This window comes from Podarcis pityusensis, assembly GCF_964106645.2.
Source record: "Podarcis pityusensis genome assembly, chromosome: 11".
Lineage (NCBI taxonomy): Eukaryota > Metazoa > Chordata > Lepidosauria > Squamata > Lacertidae > Podarcis > Podarcis pityusensis.
Genome location: NC_138036.1, coordinates 10,693,037 through 10,715,766, shown reverse-complemented (window position 1 = coordinate 10,715,766; position 22,730 = coordinate 10,693,037). Strand labels below are relative to the sequence as shown.

Here is a 22,730-nt window from a genome sequence, read left to right as displayed (position 1 = left end):
GCGGCCATCACCCTCATGCTTTGTGGCAGTGAATTTTGTCAAGTACGTGCTAAATGAAGTTACTTCCTCCTGTCAGGCCTGAATCTGCTGCTAATCCGGTTCATTGAGTGAATCGATGTCGGGTGGCAGAAGTTGCACTCAGAGCCACTGTTCTTCCCAGGAAAGCAATGCAGGGTATAAAGATTTACTATCTAGATATACTTTAGGTATTTGGGGAGAAGGGTCGGTGGAAGAAGACTGGAAAAAAATTAAAATATATCTTCAAAAACATTGTAATATTAAAGACTGTTAGAAAGATGTTGGAAAAAGAAAATTAGGCAGTTTTGGTAGATATGAGATAAAGGATTAAGTAAAAACGAGCTGATGAAATTGATGAAACAGAGGATGTTTAATTATAATATTTAAATCAAAATACGTAAATGAAAATAAGGTTGGAAGGATCTGCTGAAAAAAACGATCTGAACTAGAATACAAAATTGGGAGGTGAGAGGAGGTCAAGGAAATAAGTAAAGGGAAAAAGTTATGTAAAGGTTTAATTTGCTTTTGTCCTATTTTAATTCAATGCATTTTTATATTTTTTGTATTGCTTTTTTTATTCCATTCTATTGTTCTTTGTTTTTTCTTTCTACTTTTTGCTCTGTTATGGTTAAATTTTTCTTTGTATTTTGTACTGTTTTTTTTCTCTCTCTTTTTTTGTAACTTTAAACTTGGAATAAATATCATTAAAAAAAAAATAGATATACTTTAGGTATTTGAGGTAGAGCGGGAGGAGGCTGGAGTCATCACAGAAATGCTCGATAAAACATTTGCTTTTGGTTTGGCCTTAACAGAGCTGAATACAAGGGTGACTGGCTAACCCGTTTAAACAGCGGCAAAGCTCTGTCGGCATTAAAATGCATTCAAGAGATGCCTGAAAGTCAAAAGCAAGGATGCCTCCCAAATCTCTGCAGGAAGAGTGTTCCAAAGAATGGAACCAGCGACACTAAATGCCCACTAAATTCTAGCTTTAATATGGGGGTCAACTAATATCACTCCTGCAGATGATCTGGGAGATAAAGGCTCCAGCGGTCCTTAAGGAATCCAGAACCCTAATTGCCCAACACAAGCACCTTGAACAAGACTCAGTAGCATATGGGCAGCTCATGCAGATGTTTTAGCAGAGGCGTCATACATGCCACTGAGTATCTCCTCCCATCATTCTGCACCAGCTGCAATAGGAACATGATTCATACCTGGTCAAACTTTTTGTCTGATTGGCAGCGACTCTCCAAGGTCTCAAATAGTGGTCTTTCCCATCTCCTGCTATCTAGTCCTTCTAGCAGCAGATGGCCAAGGACTGAACCTGGGTCCTTCTACATGCCAAGCAGGTGTCCTGCCACTAAGCATCAGTCCCTCCCAAGGAGGCTGCAAGTGTCTGAAAGGCAAGAGGCCGTGTGAAGGCACCTGGGTCCTTCGGCATGCAATTTTTATGCCCTATGACTGAGCTGTGTCCCCATTCCTTTGACTGGGCCAGTTAACGCCATCATTTCCCCCAGTACAGGAGCAGCCGTGGCCTGTGCTTATCAGTGCACATATGTGTGACTGAATGGGGAAGAGAACTAGGATATAGCAGACACTTTGAGTAGTAATTTGCACAACAACATGTGACACGGAGACAGAACCAATCATGAGAAAGATGCAACAAATCAGGCCCATAATGCGAAGCTATAATTCAGTAACCAATTGCCTCCATAGTTTGGCTTCAGCGAGGGGTGGGGGAATTTTAAACCTTTGTTAGCTAGGCACGTAGCTCTCGTGCCTCTGGGTCTATTCTAGGTAGAAGATCTGCAGCTTTGTGTCTAGCTAATGGCCAAATAAATTCCCCTGATGAAGACGGCTGAAACAAGTTGGGAATTGCTTCGCAAATTTACTGTTTATCGATGCTTGCCTCTTGCATCTTCCCAGGGCTGTGTACATTGAGTGCTTGAAAACTCAGGAGCCCTAGAAGTAGCTGAATTAGATATTTGGCGTTGTGTGGAAGGCTTTGGCTCCTTGTCATACCGTCTTGCCCATTTTGCTCAGCTGGCAATGTAAAGTAGTAAAAAATTGGCAGAATAAATTGCGAGAAATTCTGCACATTTGCAAAATTACGCAGGTTGCAGAATTCAGCTTTTCTCGGTGCAAAGTTTGGAATGCCATGCCATCGAGAGTTTGGAAACCTTTCGGCCTCTGTGCCACAGAAATGCATAAAAAACTCCCTGTATTTCCAACACTTTTTTTTTTAAGTGCACTAGTTGGCTGTGCAAATAGCTGGTGTTGATGATAAACCTCAGCCTTTTATAGCCTAAAAAATAGCTTTTCCCCCTAGCCTTTCTCTAAACATATTATTACAAATATCTGTGATGGCTTGCCTGCCTTTACTGGTTCCAAGCTCACCTCATCCAATATATATAACCTCATCTAGCCAGGAGCGGTTGGGATTGTCACATGAATGTTCCAGACTTCTCACTCATGCCTCTTCCGTTCATCTGAGCTGTCTGTCGGATGCTGCAGCCTTGTACCAGTTTGGTATAAAAATCACAGCTGCTAAACTTTTACAGACATTGCACATACATAATTGAAATGTTTTCCACTGGCACCCCTCTCTGCAGACTGATTTTTTTTTCATAATGTGCCTTACGCTGCCTTGTGGTCCCTTCTAGGAAAACAGGGACCATAGATTACCAAGCTTTATTTATCTTTATATAGAGGGGGAATTTTTTTTAAGGCTTGGACATTGCAAGAGCCTTGGACATTGTAAACAATTCGATGTGTTCTGTGCCGACTCTGCCACAGTAATGTTCTTGAGCTTTATACCTGTAAGAGCCGGTTCCCAACATTCCGTCACACCTCAGCGTGACCAAAAATATGCAAACTGGCTTACAATGCATAGATTTTTCTATAAAAAAACAACTGCAGACATTGTGGGGGTTGGTGCAAGTCTGCCCACAGAGCTCTGTGACTTAGCTTGGAAAATGGACTAGCCCAGGGTAGTCATCATCATGCCTTCCAGATGCTGTTGGACTTCAATTCCTATCAGCCCCAGATAGCATGGAGAACAGTCAGGGATGGTGGGAGCTGGAGTAACATCAGGAGAGCACCAGATTGCCTACTTGTGGACTACCCTGTAAAGCTGCTGCAGTTGGACATACTGGGGCAGATAGACACTCTATTACCCAATCAGGACCCTAAACATTGAGATGGAGAGGACCAACCTGGTTCCATCCTGTCACAAGCAAGCCTGCTTCAACCTGAAAAGGGGTTTTTGTGAACCGTTGTTCTGCCAGGACTCCACAGAAGCAGCCAAACACTTCAGGAAAGAAGGGGAGAGTCATTGCGCCTGAAGCCCACCTTCGATTCTTGAAGGTTATTGGAGGCAGGCTCTTGCTTTTTGCAGAGTTACTGGCATTTCGACAGTCCTTCGGAATTTTGCGGTTCACTCTTCCCTTCCCTTTTCTTTTTTGACACTCGCATGCATTTAATTATGGCAGCAGTTGGCAGCCCTGGACTCTCCTTGCAATTCTATTTAAAAGGCTCGTTTTGAGGGGTCCATAACTCAGGACTTTTAATTTGCAATGGGCTGAAACTTGGCAGACAGTGAGCCAATTTCAGAATCCGTTCTGTGGGCTCTAAATCTAAATATGATGGCAGGAAATGCCTCTTCCGAGAGGCAAGATATAGTGCTCTGCCTCTTTGAATTAGAGCTTCGCCACAGTGTGCTCGTAGCTCAGCGCTGCCTCCAAATCTCTACCCAAAGGTTTAATTGGTAGCCAAAGGTTTCGCAAAGGCCGCAGAGCCTTTTGCAGAAGTGTTGGTTGGGAAAGACCCATGTTCTCATCTCTCAACAGGGAGACGATCAGGAAGCTGGGTTGTCCTGTGTATGGGAGCTTGGAAATTCACAGTAGTCGAAGAATTACCCCCAAATACCCCAGTAATAAGATCATTAAGTTCGCAGATGATACAACGGTGGTTGGTTTAATCACGGCTGGAGAGGGGGAGGCGGCCTATAGGAAGGAAGTTGAGCAGTTGGGGGAGTGGTGCAGGAAAAACAACTTACTCCCTAACTTAAAGAAAACAAAAGAGATCATTGTGTAGGAAATGTAAATTGAATATTCAGCCACTTATTATTGAGGGGAAGTGCGTGGAACAGGTCTCGGTGTTTCGATTTCTGGGAATGGAGTTGAGAGACGACCTGGCCTGGGGAGAGAACAGCAAAGACCTGGTGAAGAGAGCACAGCAGAGGTTATATTTTCTGAGAATCCTCTGGAAAAACAATCTCTCAAAGAACCTGTTGATGGCATTTTACCATTGCACTGTGGAGAGCGTACTAACTTATTGTCTGTGTGTGTGGTTTGGGAGCTGCACGGCCAGGGAAAAAACAATGCTATCCAGGTTTGTAAAGACTGCAGAGAGAATAATTGGGTGCACTCTTCCCACCTTAAATCAAATCTATGTTGCCAGGTGCCATAAGAAAGCGGCAGAGATAGCACAGGATAGTACGCACCCCGGAAATGATCTCTTTCAGCTTCTGCCTTCTGGAAGAAGGTACAGGGTTATAAAGGCCAGGACTAGCCGCCTGAGAAACAGTTTCTATGCAAATGCAATTCTGGTCCTAAACGCAGTATAAGGGGTCTCTATAGTATAGTGTAGGGACGCGGGTGGCGCTGTGGGTAAAACCTCAGCGCCTAGGACTTGCCGATCGTCAGGTTGGCGGTTCGAATCCCCGCGGCGGGGTGCGCTCCCATTGCTTGGTCCCAGCGCCTGCCAACCTAGCAGTTCGAAAGCACCCCCGGGTGCAAGTAGATAAATAGGGACCGCTTACTAGTGGGAAGGTAAACGGCGTTTCCATGTGCTGCGCTGACTCGCCAGATGCAGCTTGTCATGCTGGCCACGTGACCCGGAAGTGTCTGCGGACAGCGCTGGCCCCTGGCCTCTTAAGTGAGTTGGGCGCACAACCCTAGAGTCGGACACGACTGGCCCGTACGGGCAGGGGTACCTTTACCTTTTTTATAGTATAGTGTATTTTAAAATGGGGTTTTAGAGTTTTTAGGGGTTTTTAATGTTTTATGTAGTTTTGTAGTGATTTTATGTAGTTTTTATGTAGTTTTGTGGTAGTTTTATGTAGTTTTTATGTAGTTTTTCAATTTCATTGATCTGCATGGGACAATGACAATATATTGTTATCGTTATCGAATTAAATCCAGTGTTTCCCACACCAATTGTTTGCATTTTGCATTTAATGTCTGAATAAATTGGCAATTCACTGTGCCCCGACTGTGCATGCAGTAGCAAGAAAGAGCACATCGGCTGCCTTTCATCATGAAAACAAAGAGCCTTAATTTCTGTAATTAGCAGGGCTGAGGCTTGGGTTAGAGGTGCTGACCTTTGATCTCAAAAAAGTACCGAGCAGGCCCAGAGGCTGGAACCAAGCATGAAATTTGACAGGTTGAGCGTATTGAGCCACGATAGAACTTAACTCAATCTGATGGGTTTTGAAGCCAGGGTGTAATTTTAACAGGCTGTAGGCAGAGCCTGGAAAAATCTGGCACTAATGGAAGAGCGAAGAATGAGTGTGCAATATGATGAACAATGGATTACTGGCTTTTCAGCCCCCAGTACTATTGTTATTCTTATGTGAACAACCCTAGACTCTGTTCTGCTTGGAACTTGGGAGTTTTGCCTAGATCTTTTGTGTGCCTCTGTTGTTGGCGGAAATGTATTTTTAGGTTCCTTTTGCATTCACAAAGACTTCTGCTTTGGGACAGCTGCACCATTTCTGCTTCTTGCGAATATTTGAAGGAGCGATTATGACTTCCTATACACTGTAAGGACTTCCGTCTAGCTTTTCCTCGTAGCTTTCAGGTTAAACAAGCTATTCTGAAGCCTCTTCTGCTTCCTTCTCAGGTGGACCTACCATGACTTCTTCAATAGGTATCGAATTCTTATGAAAAAGAAGGACACCTCAAAAAAGGAGGACAGGAAAGTGATTTGCAAGATGCTGCTGGAAAGCCTAATTAAGGTGAGCAGAGTTAAGAGTCTTTCCACATCTCCACATGTTGCCTTGGTACTTGAGTTCCCAAGTTCGCTTCCTCCTCTGCTGCACAGCTGGCCAGGTGTTGCCGTGACCTGGGGGACCTTGGAGATTCTAGCAGAATAAAACTCTGTCAGAAGGATTGAATGAAGTAAATGAGACATGGCCATGGGAGTTGTTCTGCCCTCAGTCTAAAAAGGACCCTTTTTGTACATCCAGATTCTTAAGATTAGTTTAGCAGTGTTTTGCCCATTCCGGGGCCTCCTTTTAATCTCACTTTTTTAGAGCCGAATTGAGCATCATGTCTTCAGCTGGTTTGACTGCTGTTCTTGTGAGTGAATGCTGGGAATTCAGCTGCAGGGAGAGAGCTTAGGGCTGTCTTAACAGAGAATTCTCTGCAACGCACCTGGGAACTCCAGCCCAGATTCTTTGGGGAAGCCATGATAGTAGAACTGGTATAACCCCACAAAGTTTGCTTTGTAGATTAGGGTTCAGGAGACCGCAGTGACTTTGCCTGCAGCAGAAAGTTTTCAAATCCTTTCCCATTCTTGTGTTACTGCTCAGAGATGAATAAGCATAACAAAATATGGAAAATTTGACATCTGCCCCAAACTTACTCTGAGATCGCCTGAGCTCTTTTCTCGATTACCAAACTTTTAAACAGGGCTGCCCTTCTAGTTATATATTTGCTCTCTCCAGCCATACATATTTCTTGCACAGCACCTTTGAGTCTGCCAAGTAAAGACTTTACAAGGGGAAGGATCAAATCCTTCCTCGCACCATTATAATGCGCACAAGAGAGTTTCCTAGGAATTCATCAAAAGGCTGCCATACCATTTCTTCCAACGGGGTCTGGTTAAATTGACCCTCCATAAAGGCTCCTGGCAAAACTAAATAGTAATGTCTGAAGTAACTCCCAGCGACAGCTCCTTTCTTTTGCTGGATTCTGACTTGCAATGTCACAAGGCTCCATCGCTCTCTGTTGCTTGTGTAATCCTGAATCTGAGCGTATGAACATTGATAAAAGGGTGTTAAAGCCCAGGAATGGCTGTGGCTCAGGTGTAGAGCATCTGTTTTGCATGCAGAAGGTCTCAGGTTCAATCCCTGGTGTCTTCCCAGTAGGGCAGAGAGAAACGCTTATCTAAAAGTCTGGAGAGCTGCTGCCAGTCAGTGTAGAGCTACCATATTTTTCACTCTATAGGACGCACTTTTTCCCCTCCAAAAATTAAGGGGAAATGTGTGTGTGTCCTATAGAGCGAATGCAGGCTGCGTGGCTAAGCCCAAAGCCAGAACAGGGAGACGGAACGCTGCACGACGCTGCCCTGCAGAGGCTAGAAAGACTGTTCCCAAGCCAGAACAGCGAGACGGTCTCGCTGTTCTAGCTTGGGGATGGTAGCTGCCTGAAGCCTCCAGAGCACAGCGGGAACTCCCGCTGCGCTCCGGAGGCTTTGGGTGAATGCACCTTGAACGCACCTTGTTTTATTTTTTTTTTTTTTATATATATAAATTTTTATTGGTTTTGCAAAATTTTTAAAACAATACAAACATATAAAAAGACATACAAACACGTATAGTTTCATGACCTTTTTTTTTTTCCATAAACCTTCTTTCTCGGACTCCCCCATACCTCCCCTTTCTGCATCCCAATGTCCAAAATTTTCCAGCAACTTCTAAATAGTTCTGTCAAACATATGTCTTCTTAATCTTTCCTTCAATCTAATCTTATATCGCTGTAACCCTTTCTTTCTCAAAACCTCGACATTCTAACATTCATCAAGTTTATAATAGTCCTTAAGATAGATTTTAAATTTCTTCCATTCTTCTTCCGCCGTCTCCTTCCCCTGGTCGCGGATTCTGCCAGTCATCTCAGCTAGTGTCATATAGTCCATCACTTTCATCTGCCATTCTTCCAGAGTGGGTAGGTCTTGTGTCTTCCAATACTTTGCAATGAGTATTCTTGCTGCTGTCGTAGCATACATAAAAAAGATTCTATCTTTCTTTGACACCAATTGGCCGACAATGCCCAAGAGAAAGGCTTCTGGTTTCTTCGGGAAAGTACATTTAAGTACCTTTTTCATTTCGTTATATATCATTTCCCAGAAAGCCTTAATCTTCGGGCACGTCCACCAAAGGTGATAGAAAGTACCTTCAGTTTCTTTACACTTCCAACACTTATTATCAGGCAAATGATAAATTTTTGCTAGCTTGACTGGGGTCATGTACCACCTATAGATCATTTTCATAATATTTTCTTTTAAGGCATTACATGCCGTAAATTTTATACCGGTGTTCCACAACCATTCCCAGTCAGCAAACATAATGTTATGACCAATGTCCTGTGCCCACTTAATCATAGCCGATTTAACTGTTTCATCTTGTGTATTCCATTTCAGCAGCAAATTATACATTCTTGATAAATTCTTGGTATTGGGTTCTAACAAATCAGTTTCTAATATTGATTTCTCCACCTGGAAGCCAATTTTCCTATCTTGTTTGTGGACCTCCATTATTTGATAATAATGGAGCCAGTCTCGTACTTTAGGTTTCAATTTCTCATGACTCTGTAATTTCAGTTTATCTCCATCTTGTTCCAAGATTTCCCAATACTTTGGCCATTCGGCCTCCATATTGAGTTTCTTCAATGCCTTAGCCTCCAAGGGTGACAGCCATCTAGGGGTTTTGTTTTCCAACAAGTCTTTATATCTTATCCAAACATTAAATAACGCTTTTCTGACAATGTGATTTTTAAAGGCCCTATGCACTTTGATTTTATCATACCATAGATATGCATGCCATCCACATGTATTATTAAAACCTTCTAGATCCAAGATATCTGTATTCTCGAGGAGCATCCACTCTTTCAGCCAGCAAAACGCTGCTGCTTCATAATACAATTTTAAGTCCGGCAGGGCAAATCCCCCTCTTTCTTTTGCATCTGTAAGTACTTTAAATTTTATTCTGGGCTTTTTGCCCTGCCAGACAAATTTCGCAATGTCTTTCTGCCACCTCTTGAAACAGTCCATCTTGTCAAGAATCTGCAAAGTTTGAAACAAAAATAACATTCTAGGCAATACATTCATCTTAATAACTGCAATTTGGCCTAACATTGACAATTTCAAATTTGACCATATTTCTAGATCTTTTTTAATTTCTGACCAACACTTTTCATAATTGTCTTTATACAAGTTCAAATTTTTAGATGTCAAGTAAACCCCTAGGTATTTCACCTTCTTAACCACTGTCAAACCTGTCTCTTCTTGAAATTTCTCCTTCTCCATGACTGTTAGATTTTTTTCTAAGACTTTAGTCTTCTGTTTGTTCAGTTTAAATCCGGCTACCTGGCCAAATTGTTGAATTATCTCCAACACCCTTTTCGTACTAGTGTCTGGCTCTTGTAAGGTCAATACTAAGTCATCTGCAAAGGCCCTTAACTTGTAATGTTTGGCTCCGACCTGTACACCTTTAACCTGCTGGTCATTTCTAATCATATTTAGCAACACCTCCAGAACAGAAATGAAAAGCAATGGGGAAATTGGGCACCCCTGTCGTGTTCCTTTTTCTATCTTAAGTTCTTCAGTTATCACATTATTTACAATCAGCTTAGCTTTTTGTTCAGAATATATCGCACCCATACCGTTCTCAAAACCTTGACCTACCCCCATCCCATGAAGATTCTTTTTCATAAAACTCCAAGAAATATTGTCAAAGGCTTTCTCCGCGTCCACAAAGATCAACACTACTTTGGTGTTTAAGTTCACCTCTAGTAGTTCCAAAATGTCTATTATATTCCTTACATTATCTGATAAATGCCTTTTTGGGAGAAAGCCTGCTTGGTCCTTGTGAATCTTCTCCATCAACACTCTTTTAAATCTTTTTGCCAAAATGTCTGCAAAGATTTTATAATCCACATTGAGTAATGATATTGGGTGGTAGTTCTTAAGTTGAGTCTTTTCAGTCTCTGTCTTTGGTATGAGTGTAATATAAGCTTCTTTCCACGACTCTGGTGCCTTTTTCCCCTCTAAAATCTCGTTACAGACTTCCTTTAACGGTTGAACCAACCACTCCTTCAAGGCTTTGTAATATCTGGAAGTCAGTCCATCTGGTCCTGGAGATTTGCCCAAGAACGCACCTTGTTTTAGAGGGGGAGAACAAGGGAAAAAAATGTTTTCCCCTGTTCTCCCCCTCCTATGGTCTGGTGCGTACTATAGAGCGAAAAATACGGTAGATGGATCAATGGTGTGATTCATTATAAGGCAGCTTCCTGTGTTCTTCCCCTCTTCTGCACTGACTGGCAGCTGCTGTCCAAGTTCTCAGAGAAAAGGGTCCTTTGGGTCCCTTGCTATTTGAGGTTATTTTTAACTGGCAGTGTCAACCCATCCAGATGTTTCTAATTCCGAAATTAGTTGTACCACCAGCACCCAAGGCAGCAGTAAATAAGCTGCAAGTTGCACAGCTGACCTGCAACCCATCCAGATGTTTCTAATTCCGAAATTAGTTGTACCACCAGCACCCAAGGCAGCAGTAAATAAGCTGCAAGTTGCACATCATAAATTTTTTGAAACTTCATGTGTAACCTGAAAAGGGGAGAACTGGGTATATGTTTGGTGTGCAAATGTGCCCCTAGCTTTTCTTATGCTCATTGTTCACCACACTCTGACCCGCTTGAGAGGAAACAGGTCACTTGTCTCATTTTGGGATACCTGCCATCTGCACAGATGTGAAGCTTACGCCTAATTTCACCTAGTTGCAAAATGTGATACAGGCCATCTTGCTGTTTCCCTTAACCCAGTTTCCCTTTATGCTTTTGAAAAGGATCCTGACAAGTTCCAGTTTGGGAGGACCAAGATCTTTTTCCGGGCGGGCCAGGTGGCGTACCTGGAGAAACTACGGGCGGATAAGTTCCGGGCCGCTACCATCATGATACAGAAGACCGTGCGTGGCTGGCTGCAGAGAGCAAAATATCAGAAGATGAAAAAGGCAGCACTTAAAATCCAGAGGTATACCAGAGGACACCTGGCACGCAGGTAAGCAATAAAAAACACGTTCTCATGAGGGCAGTGTAAGAGATACGAATTGGTCGCTGATGCTGATAACTTTGAAGTCTAGGAACTTCAGCTTTATATGTTGCAACCCAGTGCATATGAACTTGCAAAGCTGCCATGTACTGAATCTTGGGGACATGTAACAAATATAGTGACCTCCAGATAGTCCAACAGCAGTTTCCATCAGTCCAAGCCAGCACAACGAATGGTCAGGGATGGTGGAAATTGTTTATTTATTAATTATATGTCTGTACTGCCCTTCATCCAAGGACCACAGGGCAGTTTACAATACAAAAACACATAACGTTGTTGGCACCCGTCTGTCTAGAGAGAGTGTGTCTCTTACATAATAATATAATAATAATAATTTATTATTTATACCCCGCCCATCTGGCTGGGCCTCCCCAGCCACTCTGGGTGGCTTCCATAGAAACCAAAAATACAGTAAAATATCACACGTTAAAAACTTCCCTGAACAGGGCTGCCTTAAGATGTCTTCTGAATGTCAGGTAGTTGTTTATCGCTTTGACATCTGCTGGAAGGGCGTTCCACAGGGTGGGTGCCACTACCAAGAAGGCCCTCTGCCTGGTTCCCTGTAGCTTTGCTTCTCGCAATGAGGGAACCGCCAGAAGGCCCTCGGCGCTGGACCTCAGCGTCCGGGCAGAACGATGGGGGTGGAGACGCTCCTTCAGGTATACTGGACTGAGGCCGTTTAGGGCTTTAAAGGTCAGCACCAACACTTTGAATTGTGCTTGGAAACGTACTGGGAGCCAATGTAGGTCTTTCAAGACCGGTGTTATATGGTCTCGGCGGCTGCCCCCAGTCACCAGTCTAGCTGCCGCATTCTGGATTAGTTGTAGTTTCCGAGTCACCTTCAAAGGTAGCCCCACGTAGAGCGCATTGCAGTAGTCCAAGCGGGACTTGCAGTAGTCCAAGCAACATGAAGGTGTTGCATTGATGGTAGTGCTACCATTGAAAAGTCTGGTTTCCCTGAAGCTTCCAGGTATCAAACTTCTGGCCAGGGTGATAATAGTGCAACCATGCTTCACACAGCAATGAATGTGGTATCAGTAGCCTTCCCAGCTAATGTTCCTTGTTATTTCTACTACTTTCTTCTAAGTTGCTTTGAGACACTTTGGTGCAAAAAGCCACAAATTAATATTATTGGGGGAAGTCATGTGCTTCAAATGTACATTGAATGCCCTTTAAATATACGGCGTGGCTCTCCCCACCCCCTAATAATAAAAATAATTTATTATTTATGCCCCACACATTATTTATACCCCGCCCATCTGGCTAGGTTTCCCCAGCCACTCTGGCCGGCTCCCAACCAAATATTAAAAACACAACGCAGCATTAAACATTAACAACTTCCCTAAACAGGGCTGCCTTCAGATGTCTTCTAAAAGTCTGATAGTTGTTTTTCTCTTTGACATCTGGTGGGAGGGCGTTCCACAGGGTGGGCGCCACCACCAAGAAGGCCCTCTGCCTGGTTCCCTGTAACCTCACTTCTCGCAGTGAGGGAGCCACCAGAAGGCCCTTGGAGCTGGACCTCAGTGTCTGGGCTGAACGATGGGGGAACCATGTCCTTGCCAAGCAAGTATTGTTTTAAATAATTTGCTCTAATGTTTTGTGTCCCTTTCCCTTTGGAGCAAACCTTGAAGAATATCTATTATTTGGGAATATACAACAAATGATTCCTCTATTTAAGGGGGCGAAAGTCTTTTTCACTCATGCTGGCACCTGCATTGTCCATGTGTGATAGACTTGGTTTCTGCCATATGATAAGAACAGAGAGCCCTGCAGGAATCAAACGCAATAGGAAATTGGATCAGCCGCCGCCACTTTCACAAGCTCTTTTTTTTTTTTAATCGCTCCGAGCAAAGAACAAATAATAAAATCCAATGAAGCACACTTAACCATCTCGAAAAACTTGAGGTTTTATAAATATTTATTGAAAGAGATGTAATAACGAGCTGTCGTATATTCCACAAGCCAATACTCTGATCTGCAGTACTACATGAGGATACTAACTGCATCCCAAATTAAGAACCATGTAGAAACCGCTTGCAGTCCTACTCCTAGATGTTGCCAAACCAGTGCACATTGCTTTAAATGTCAAATCAATTTGCTGCCGTTGCGCTGGATTTCTCGTAACCAGTAGTTACGCTGCACTACACTTGCTTTTGGTGCTGGGGGACTGGAGCAGCTAGCTGCGATGAGGATGTCTTTCAGGGCTTTAAAATTTAAGGCCGGGATGTGAAAAGCTAAGAGAAACGGAGTAAGTTTATGTGTTAAATTTAATTTCAATCCTGGAAGAGCACTGACAACTTTTCAGACAACGTAACAAAGTTTAATAAAAGTTGCCAGGCAGGGCCGGATCATCTTTTGGGCAGACAATACATTTGTCCCGTGTGGTGGCCTTAAAAGGGCTACCCAGCAGCCACCTTCTACACACCACCAATGTCTTCAGTGGAGCTTACAACCAGTGAAGAATTTAGAAAGCACAAGTCAAAGGGTATGGGGAGCAGTGGCAGAGGAAGCTGCTTGGGCGCCTGGGGTGGCGTGCCCGGGGCAGGGCGCACTGCCCATAGGGACAGCGCGCACCGCGGGGCCTCTGGAGTCTGCCTGCCTCCTCCCACTCAGCCACCCTACAGCTGGGGGGGGGGGGAGGCAGCAGGTGGACTATTTGGGCAGAGCGGAAACTGCGCACGTCCAAGCCACTGCGTCTTTCCTAGGAGAGACGCGTCGCTCGGGTGCGCTGCAGGCCTCACGGTGAGTGCTGCCTCAGTGGGGTGTGACACCCAGGGCAGCCCACACCTACCGCACCCCCCTTCATCCGCCACTGATGGGGAGAATTTGTTTCCCCACACTTCCCAGTGCACTTTCCATATCACAAGAAGTCTGGGTTGTTCTCTTTCTGCTTTGAAGTGAGCAGCTTACCACCCAAGTGCTGCCAAACCCACTTGAATTGTGCAACTTGAATTTGCTGAAAATGTGATTGGACTCTCATGGCTGTCCGGGAGCAGCAGCCTAAGTTAACAGAGGAAGGGACTGCCGCATCACCCCATCTCACTCCACCGGCACCCCCAGCTTAATCATGTGTTTCTCATAAATTAAGACGGATGCAAATGAGAGACAATGTGTTTTGCACAACTGGAACACAATGAATCTTGGGGTGAAGACTGAGAGACATTCCAAATGGTGGTTTTGGCACTCATTTGGGGGGCGTTTGTTTTCATGGCAAGAACGTTAGCCACTTCCACCACACTTGGTGGAAGTACCGACTTCAGATCCTCCCAGGAAACCCTAATTGAGAACTGAGCATACTTAGCAGCCAAATAACATCGAGTGTCAGTTGGGAAAGAAAATGAGAGGGAATACAATGGAGCAGCCTGGATCAGGGCATGACTGGCTGTGACCCTGGACAGGAACCATTGCAGGAACCAGTGAAGGAGGACACATTGCAAAATTTGGTTGCAGGACTCACTTGTTGTTGTTGTTAAACCTTTTAATTCTTGCACTTTTACAGACTGGCTGACCGTCTTAGGAAGACGAGAGCAGCCATTGTTTTACAGAAACAATATCGGATGTTGAGGATCCGCCGGGCGTACCAAGCAATCCACAGGGCTGCCGTCACAATCCAAGCCTTCACCCGAGGAATGTTTGTCAGAAAGACCTATCGAAAGGTAGGCTGCTTCTTTTTGAAAATACGTCAGTACACAGGAAACTTCCAACTTGACCTATCAGCGTTCTGTCTGGCACTTGTCTTTGCACTTTGTATTTGGTTGGAGACAGTCGTGGCCTTCTGAAAACAGCCACAACACCTTTCTCCCACCCACGAACCCAGCTTCTAATTTTGTGTTACAGTTGTACATAGCAGCAGATTAGAAGCTTGATAGGCCAGTTCATTCTCAGGTCAAGGAATTTATGAAAGCTCAGCTTGGAGCCGCCGCCTTGTGCTCAGGGTTTGGGGAGATGCATGTTGGTGTTGTTACTAGCCATAGGTACCCATGACACTTGGCTTTCCCCCTAATTTAGACTGAACCACACTGGAAGCCTGCAGAGATCTCCTGCAGCAGAAGACTGCTGGTTTGGAAGGCATGAACAGTGTTACCGAACCACCAACACCACTTTTTTAAAAATGAGAACTGTCCTAAACTCTTTTGTCTCCAGCCCTGCATGCAGCTTTGCCGCTGATCGCTCACTGACTTGATTGTCATTTAACACTTCCAGATGGTTGCTGACAAATTCAGGTTGCACAATTATGGTTGGTTGGGAGGTCTTCTGCAGCAGACACGCTTCCCAAGAAGATGGGACTTATTTGCGATAAGGAAATTGATGGGGGAAATGCACAGGAAGATTTGGGATAACACTTGCTTTGACGCAGGGTCATCTAACCTCCCCAAAAACAAATTGGAATGAATGTTCATTAACCAGCCAACATCATCTAATCTCCCTGCAAAGAAACCAGGACGAATGCTGTATGAACAGGTCATTTGGAAGTGAACTTTGTCTGTGGGCAGGATTGCAGCGTTGACTTTATTGAAGACCAGTTTTATCTACTTGTGATTTGATCTGAGTTGCCTGTATTTATGAGGAATTCAGCACCTTGCTAAGCTGATTTTTTCCCATCAGGGCAAGGATTTCCGCTTGCAAGATGGAATGACCCCTCCCCACTCCTCCCCCAAACGCTGTTCTAGGGTTCTTCCAACCACCCCAGAGCCAGTTTTGGGGGTGTGGAGGAGCATGAAGGAAGCCCCTTTGCACAAACAGAAATCCTTGCTCTGAGCTTCCAATAACAGGACTCCTTAGGTGAATACACCTATTGAGTCCCAAATTAGTTGTGGTCTTAACAATTTGACCAAAGCTACACTGTGTCTCTTATCTCAGCTTCCCATCCGTAAAATATTGGCAATGACATTCAACTCACAAAACAGTGTGAAAACACAGCAAATAGTTTGGAGCAGACTGCGCAAGGGAAATTACACAAGGAGCTGCCTTATTGCCAGGTCAAACTTTTTGCCCATCTACTCCAGTATTGTCTACTCTGGCAGGCAGCACCTCTCCAGAGTCCTTCCCATCACCTGCTGCCTGATTCTTCTAACAGCAGGGCAAGGATGATGTCAGACTTGAACTCCTATCATTGGGTCACTCTTCTTAGAAGAACAAAAGGAGTTCGTTCTTTCTTTTCTGACATGGAAGCTTGTCCATTTTCAGAGTCCAAAAGCACTAGCTGCTCTTATTTCGCTGCTCAAGCTGCCCAGGCAGAAGCAATTCTTCTGCAGCCTCTCAGAGACTGCTAGTTTAATGAAGCTGTTCTCACAGAGAGGTGCCCCATGGCAAAGTGGAAATCTGGAAATGTCATCCGTATCAGCCACTCAGTGGAGAATTTACCTGACAGAACAGGTATTGGAATTACACTTCAAAATGCATCTGCTTAGTGAAGTCACTTCTACAGCTGGTCCTACTGATCTCTCTCCTTGTGGTGGCCAGTGCTTCTTCCACAGGGGCAGCTGCCTACTTGTGGCAAAGGGGATCCTTAGGTTCATTCACAGAGATCAGGAGCTGTGACCTTAAGTCTGCCTTCCCCTTCAAATTGGCAGACAATTCAGAAGCCCCTTTTGATGGGTCCCACAAAAGAAAAAAAGCAGCTACTCTGCGATCACCCAGTCACTCACCTGCGTAGAGTAATTTCCAAATCTACTTTTTAAACCTGTCTTTGGAGTCACAGAATGCCTACATTTTTAAATGTGCATGCACCATTCAAAATCTGCCTCAAGTTGCATGAACCATGTGCTTTTTGCATTCATAAACCCAGCACAAATGTCAAGTGGGAAGCAGTCCTTGGAATAATACCATGTGCATTTGATTTTTACAGAATTGCTTTGCTGGATCAGACCTGGATTCATCTAGTCTGCTTCTGTTTGCCTCTATATCTGGTCGTTCCATTTAGCTATCATAGCAAGTAGCTGTTGGATAGACCTCTTTCTCCGTGATTTTTTCTCTCACCTTTTTTCTCCTCTCAAGGCATCCAAGTTAGTTGTCTTGTGAGAGTGCCATAATATTATATGGCCTTATATTATGCACTTGGGTGCATGGATGGCAACATTAAGAGACAGTTTTGATCTCTCTCGAAAATAGTATGAAGCACTGAGGAGGAGGAAGAAATGCTTTGGATGTTGCGCTGTTCCCATTGCCACTGTGGAACATGCCACACAGTGTGACAAACAAGAAAGTGTATCTAACTGCTGTTACTCACGAATGTGGAATTTGGCCATAAATGTGTTCTGAACAGCACCAGTGCTGGAACACTATAGGTGGAAAACATCTGTCGCCCCATGACCGGCATGTGAACTGTCTGGGCAGGGTGGAGCATGAAGATGGCCAGTGTTGGATGGCAGAGTCCTGAACTAGATGGCCATTTGGTCTGATCCAGGAAGGTATTTTTCATGTTTGCTGTGTTAGCTATGATACGATTGATGAAGTGCTGCAAAAATGAGTCCCTGGTTAACCTGAGGTTCCTGTGTTGTGAAAGTTATACATCAACTGTATGGTGCAACGACTAACCTTGGCAGCATTCTTCATACTGGTAGAGAGAAACCGCAACAGCTATAACAGCAGCTACGGCTACACCGATGGGGCCATACTATATTGCCGTCATGGGCTCTTCTCCCTTGCCCTCCCCACTTCTCCTGAGGGTCACTTCATCCCTGTGTTTTGCAGATGCTCATGGAGCACAAAGCTACCATCATCCAGAAGCATGCCCGAGCCTGGCTAACTCGGAAGCATTTTGTCAGGTTCAGAAGTGCGGCTGTAGTTCTCCAATGCTACTTCAGGCGCATGAAGGCCAAGCAAGAGCTGAAGGCCCTGAAGATAGAGGCGAGGTCAGCAGAGCACTTGAAGAGGCTCAATATTGGCATGGAGAACAAGGTGGTTCAGCTGCAGAGGAAGATAGATGAACAGGTAAACCCTCCATGAGTCCTGCTGTGTAGTGTATATTTGGACCTCTCAGCTGCTCTGGATATAGGCACATGGGTGGGGAACCTGTAGCCCTCCAGTTGTTGTTGGGTTGCAATTCCCACCCTTCCTGACCATTAGCCATGCTGTCTGGAGCTGATGAGAGCTCTAGTCCAGCAACATCTGGCAAGCTACAAGTTGTCCACCGTTGCTGTAGATACTGTCTTTCCATGCCCACAGAATATTCTGCAGCTGCATCACCAGAGATAGCAAAGAGCTTTAATCCACCTTAAGCACTCATGTATGTGTGTGTATATAGTCCTTGATGGTGTAGCTAGTTGGATACAATGAAGTTTGGGGTACTCCTTTTACTCTTGCCCCTACTGACAGCCTGACCCCAATAATCACGTGCTTCCCTTTGTTCAGGCTCAATATTTTCAGGAACTTAAGAACCTGCCGCCTTTTGAGTCCATCTAAATCCGTATGGCCTATACTCACATCTAATAAGTGTCCAAAGTAGCCTGCAGTAAAATCAATGCAAATTCATAACAAACTTAAAGGCATTCACTATAAAAATGATGAAACAGAAACTGTAGACCCAGCAGAATCTAAACCAGAAAGCAATTAAAAGCTTACCAATAATTGCCCATTAAAACCTGGTGGTTGTACAGAAAACTCAGTAAGGACTTCAATAGGGAAACAACTCCTGGAAATTGTGTTCCATAGCCAAGGTATTGCTGGTGAAGAAAATCCCAGCTCTGGTGGAAGAACCTGGATGATGACTTCAAAAACTGGGCAGGCTCATATTTCTTTATCTACACACACACACACACAATCTCAAAGCAGTTTACAGGAAAAGTGTTGAAACTCTTTAAGACATACATAAAGCCACAATATATAAATTGATTATGAATAACAAGAATCAAAAATATCCAGAACAGAGAGGGGTGGGAATAAAAATACTGAAAGACTAAAAAAAAATTGAGCAGTATTACCCAGTAATTAAGGGCATAGTAATGCTCAGACATAAAGACACGGGTTGTTGTTGTTTTTAGTGAATGTCTAAATTATGCTACAGAGAGTGCCTCCCATGGATGGTGCTTGCATATGGAATCAGGTGGTCTTGGCATACGGTTGAATATATCACTTATACAAAGTTTTGTAGCTTGAATATATCACTTATACAAAGTGAATATATCACTTATACAAAGTTTTATTCTACTTGGTATGGAGGGGGAATCTAAAAAAATGCCGGGATATTCTCATTGTAAGGAAGGATGAGAAGGAAGGGATGGCTACATTGGGATAAAAAACAAAAAACATTTAGCCTGAAGTAGCTAACATTTGTCAGTAGCTGTGATCCAGTCAGTGGTTTTCTGACCATTGGCAGCTAAGCGGTGGTGTGCAGTACCATCTTCACAATTCCCAGATTCGCTTCCTGTTCGCTGAAGTGTGCCACTTCGTGGTTAGGATACTTATCTTCAAAGGCAGATGATGTAACTTCTCCAAGGGCAGGATTCTCCTGATAGCTAGCCCAGGTGTTAGTTTATTCCCTAGTGTGTATAACTTCTCCTTCAAAGTGCTTGGAGTTGTTAATCCTTATACCTTCAGACGCTGGCTTGTTTGTTTGTTTGTTGCATTTGTATTGAACCTTATCTCCAAGGTACTCAAGGTGGCATATACGGTTCTCCCCCTCCTCAGTTAATCCCCACAACAACCCTGTGGGGTAGGAAGGGGTGAGGGCCAGTGACAGACCCAAGGTCACCCATTGCTGAGTGGGGAGTTGAAGCCGGGTCTTCCAGATCCTAACGCTAACCACTATGCTGCACTGGCTCTTCAGCTGGGCTGTTGCTCAGAAGTATCAGGCATCCTGTCCCCCTCTCTGTAATAGAATGCATAATTTGCAGCACCGTTGCTTTCTCTCGCCTTTGTGTGTATCTCTTGCTTTATTCAGGACACTTGTCCACTGTGGCAAATTCACTTTGGAAATGGAAAGCTACAGACATTTGCTCCATCCCTGTGGTTGGTTCTTATTAGTAGAATCCATCATACTAAGACATGCCTTGTTGTGTCAGACAAGGAGAAGAAGTCAGCCTCCAAGGAAGCAGTTCTGTAACAAGAGGGGGGCTGAAAATCAGGGCTGGGGAAGGGATGCTTGGTCAGTTGAATCAAAATCTTCTTAGCTTTTTGTCAATCCGGTAGGTAACATGACTTGGAATGGGTTAAATGGCATACCCACCCAATCAAGAAGTCAGGTGGGGTTTGGGGTGGGGTTAGGGAATTCATAGGTCTTGCAGGATAGCCGGGAAGTCAAAACCTCACCCTGAAGGGCCCTAGTTATTGTCCTGTCTGGCTCTGCATCTCACATCACCACAGGGACAGCCATTTCTGAGCAGAGCTCTTGGATTGAGCAACGATAAACTTCCTGAAGGTCAAAAGATGGCAAAAAGAAATTGACAACTTGCTGATCTTCAATGTGTGCAGTTTTTTGTTGTGTTTTTTTTTTAAAGAGCCTTGCTTAACCTTGGCTCAGACTGAATTAGGGAAGACAATTGTTGAGTCCTGAAGAGAAATCCCTCTTGTGTACAGATTGGTTGTGATGTTAAAAGGGAGCTGCTACAGAGCCAAGCTTTCCTGCTAAAGCCTCCATTGTGCTGCTCCCCCATCGCTTATCGCTATTGACTGCCAGAAAAGCCATGCTAAGACAACAATAAAGGAGATAGGGATCTTTAGCCTGTGATGCATTTTCTGATTGGGTAAGGCAAGAGAAGCACTGAGTTCTCATTTGGATGAGAGGTGCCGATATTGGAGGATTTTTTTCTCTCTAGACAAACATACAGATTTAGAAGGGGCCTCAGTGGTCTGATCTGTTAGCCTTGCTCACGACATTTGTAGCTAAATAAGTTACTGATCGACATCTGTCAAATTTTTAAAAGCATGCATTTATTCTGACAGAAGAACATAAGAGGCAGTGGCTGGATTATGGCAATGGCCCATCTAGTCCATCATTCTCACATTGGCCAACCAGATAGCCATGGAAGCCCAGAAGCTCACAACTCACCTCTCCTTATAGAACAAGCTTGTTCCTAAAAGTGAACAACAAATGTTGGGAATTGTCAAAAACAACTGGTGGGAGGGTGGGGTACCAGGTTGGTGAAGGCTGGCATAAGCTTCTGTGAACAAGAGCGGACTTCCATCAGATGCCTTGAATATGATCCTCAGTTTTTAGGTTGGAGTAAAGGATGTGGGTGGCGCTGTGGGTTAAACCACAGAGCCTAGGACTTGCCAATCAGAAGGTTGGCAGTTTGAATCCCCTCGACGGGGTGAGCTCCCGTTGCTCAGTCCCTTCTCCTAGCAGTTCGAAAGCACGTCAAAGTGCAAGTAGATAAATAAGTACCACTCCGGCAGGAAGGTAAACGGCGTTTCCGTGCTCTGCTCTGGTTCGCCAGAAGCGGCTTAGTCACGCTGGCCACGTAACCGGAAGCTGTACGCCGGCTCCCTTGGCCAATAAAGCGAGATAAATGCCGCAACCCCAGAGTCGGTCACGACTGGACCTAATGGTCAGTGGTCCCTTTGCCTTTACCTAAAGGCAGGGGAGGAATAAAGTTGGGAGTCGGATGGCACTGGATTTAGTTTTGGTGCTTGTTATTCTTGAGGGTGTCCACTCCTCCCGCCCGCACCCTTAATGGAGACTCGTGATGATTGAATCTCAAAACCTCTCATCAGCGTTGATGCAATCGTCTCTAAATTGTTTGCTGCCCATCATTTCTGCTGAATTGGCAGAAATGTTGTTGACTCAGCACATTCTGCATACGGTTTTTTCTTACACTCGTCTACTGAAATGGTGAAGGGTGTGAAAGAGATGTTAGCATCTTTCACGGTTTAATTATCTCTGCCTTCATGGATGTTTGTGATTGTGTTTCACCAGCTTTTTGTCCTCAAGCTCGCTCAGATCCCTGTGACAAAAGGGGTGAAGATGTCAACAGATCAGATCAAAGTTTTGTGGGCATTGCTGAACCACAGGCATCAGTGCTCTCCTGCTGCCCGTTAATGTGTTCCTGCTTATAAAAGGAAGAAACAAAGTTGATCCGAGATTATTTTTTCCACACAAATCAATGCTGCTGGCTGTTAATTAGTCCTCAGCGTGGATTTCCTAGGAATATCGGGCCAGCCTTGCTGCCTGTTTGGACTTGATGCTTTAAGTGCCCTGGGCTCACACAGTCTTCTTCAGAACATTTTAAGAACGTAAATGTTGATGTAGCCGTCGGCTCTTCAGCAAAAGAATTACTGCTTCTGCCTCTTCAGCCAGCTCTTCATCTCCCACTACCACCACCCCGAGCCTCCAAGCAATTCACTTAGGCTTCTCAAATATAGTCTTAAAAGATATTTAACGACTCTCCCAAACCACCTTTTACTCTAATTTCATTTCAGGGCCTGCCTGATAGTTACAGCTCTTGTTCATTTTGATGGCAGCCCTGTTATAAGGTATCTTCCTAAGTACTCCCTTCTCAGCATTTAAAATCAGAAATGGGGGGGGGGGGCATCTGCCAGCACTGGTGTAACCACTTTCCTACCTGATCCCACAGACTTCCTTTGCCACTCTGCTAGTCTTGAACAAAGGAAATTCAAAGGGAGACTGCAGCATGACATCATCATCATTTTTTATACCCTGCCTATCT

At 44.4% G+C, this 22,730-nt stretch overlaps 1 protein-coding gene across 3 annotated transcripts in view; it reads left to right on the top strand.

Moving 5' to 3' along the window:
- Positions 1-22,730, top strand: part of MYO5B (myosin VB) — a 307,859-nt gene that overhangs the window by 216,938 nt on the left and 68,191 nt on the right. For all 3 annotated transcript variants that reach the window (XM_080973376.1, XM_080973378.1, XM_080973377.1), the window contains exons 18-21: positions 5,923-6,037; positions 10,862-11,073; positions 14,624-14,780; positions 17,818-18,057. In XM_080973376.1, the coding sequence (XP_080829502.1) occupies positions 5,923-6,037; positions 10,862-11,073; positions 14,624-14,780; positions 17,818-18,057 (724 nt within the window). The remainder of the gene's footprint in view (positions 1-5,922; positions 6,038-10,861; positions 11,074-14,623; positions 14,781-17,817; positions 18,058-22,730) is intronic.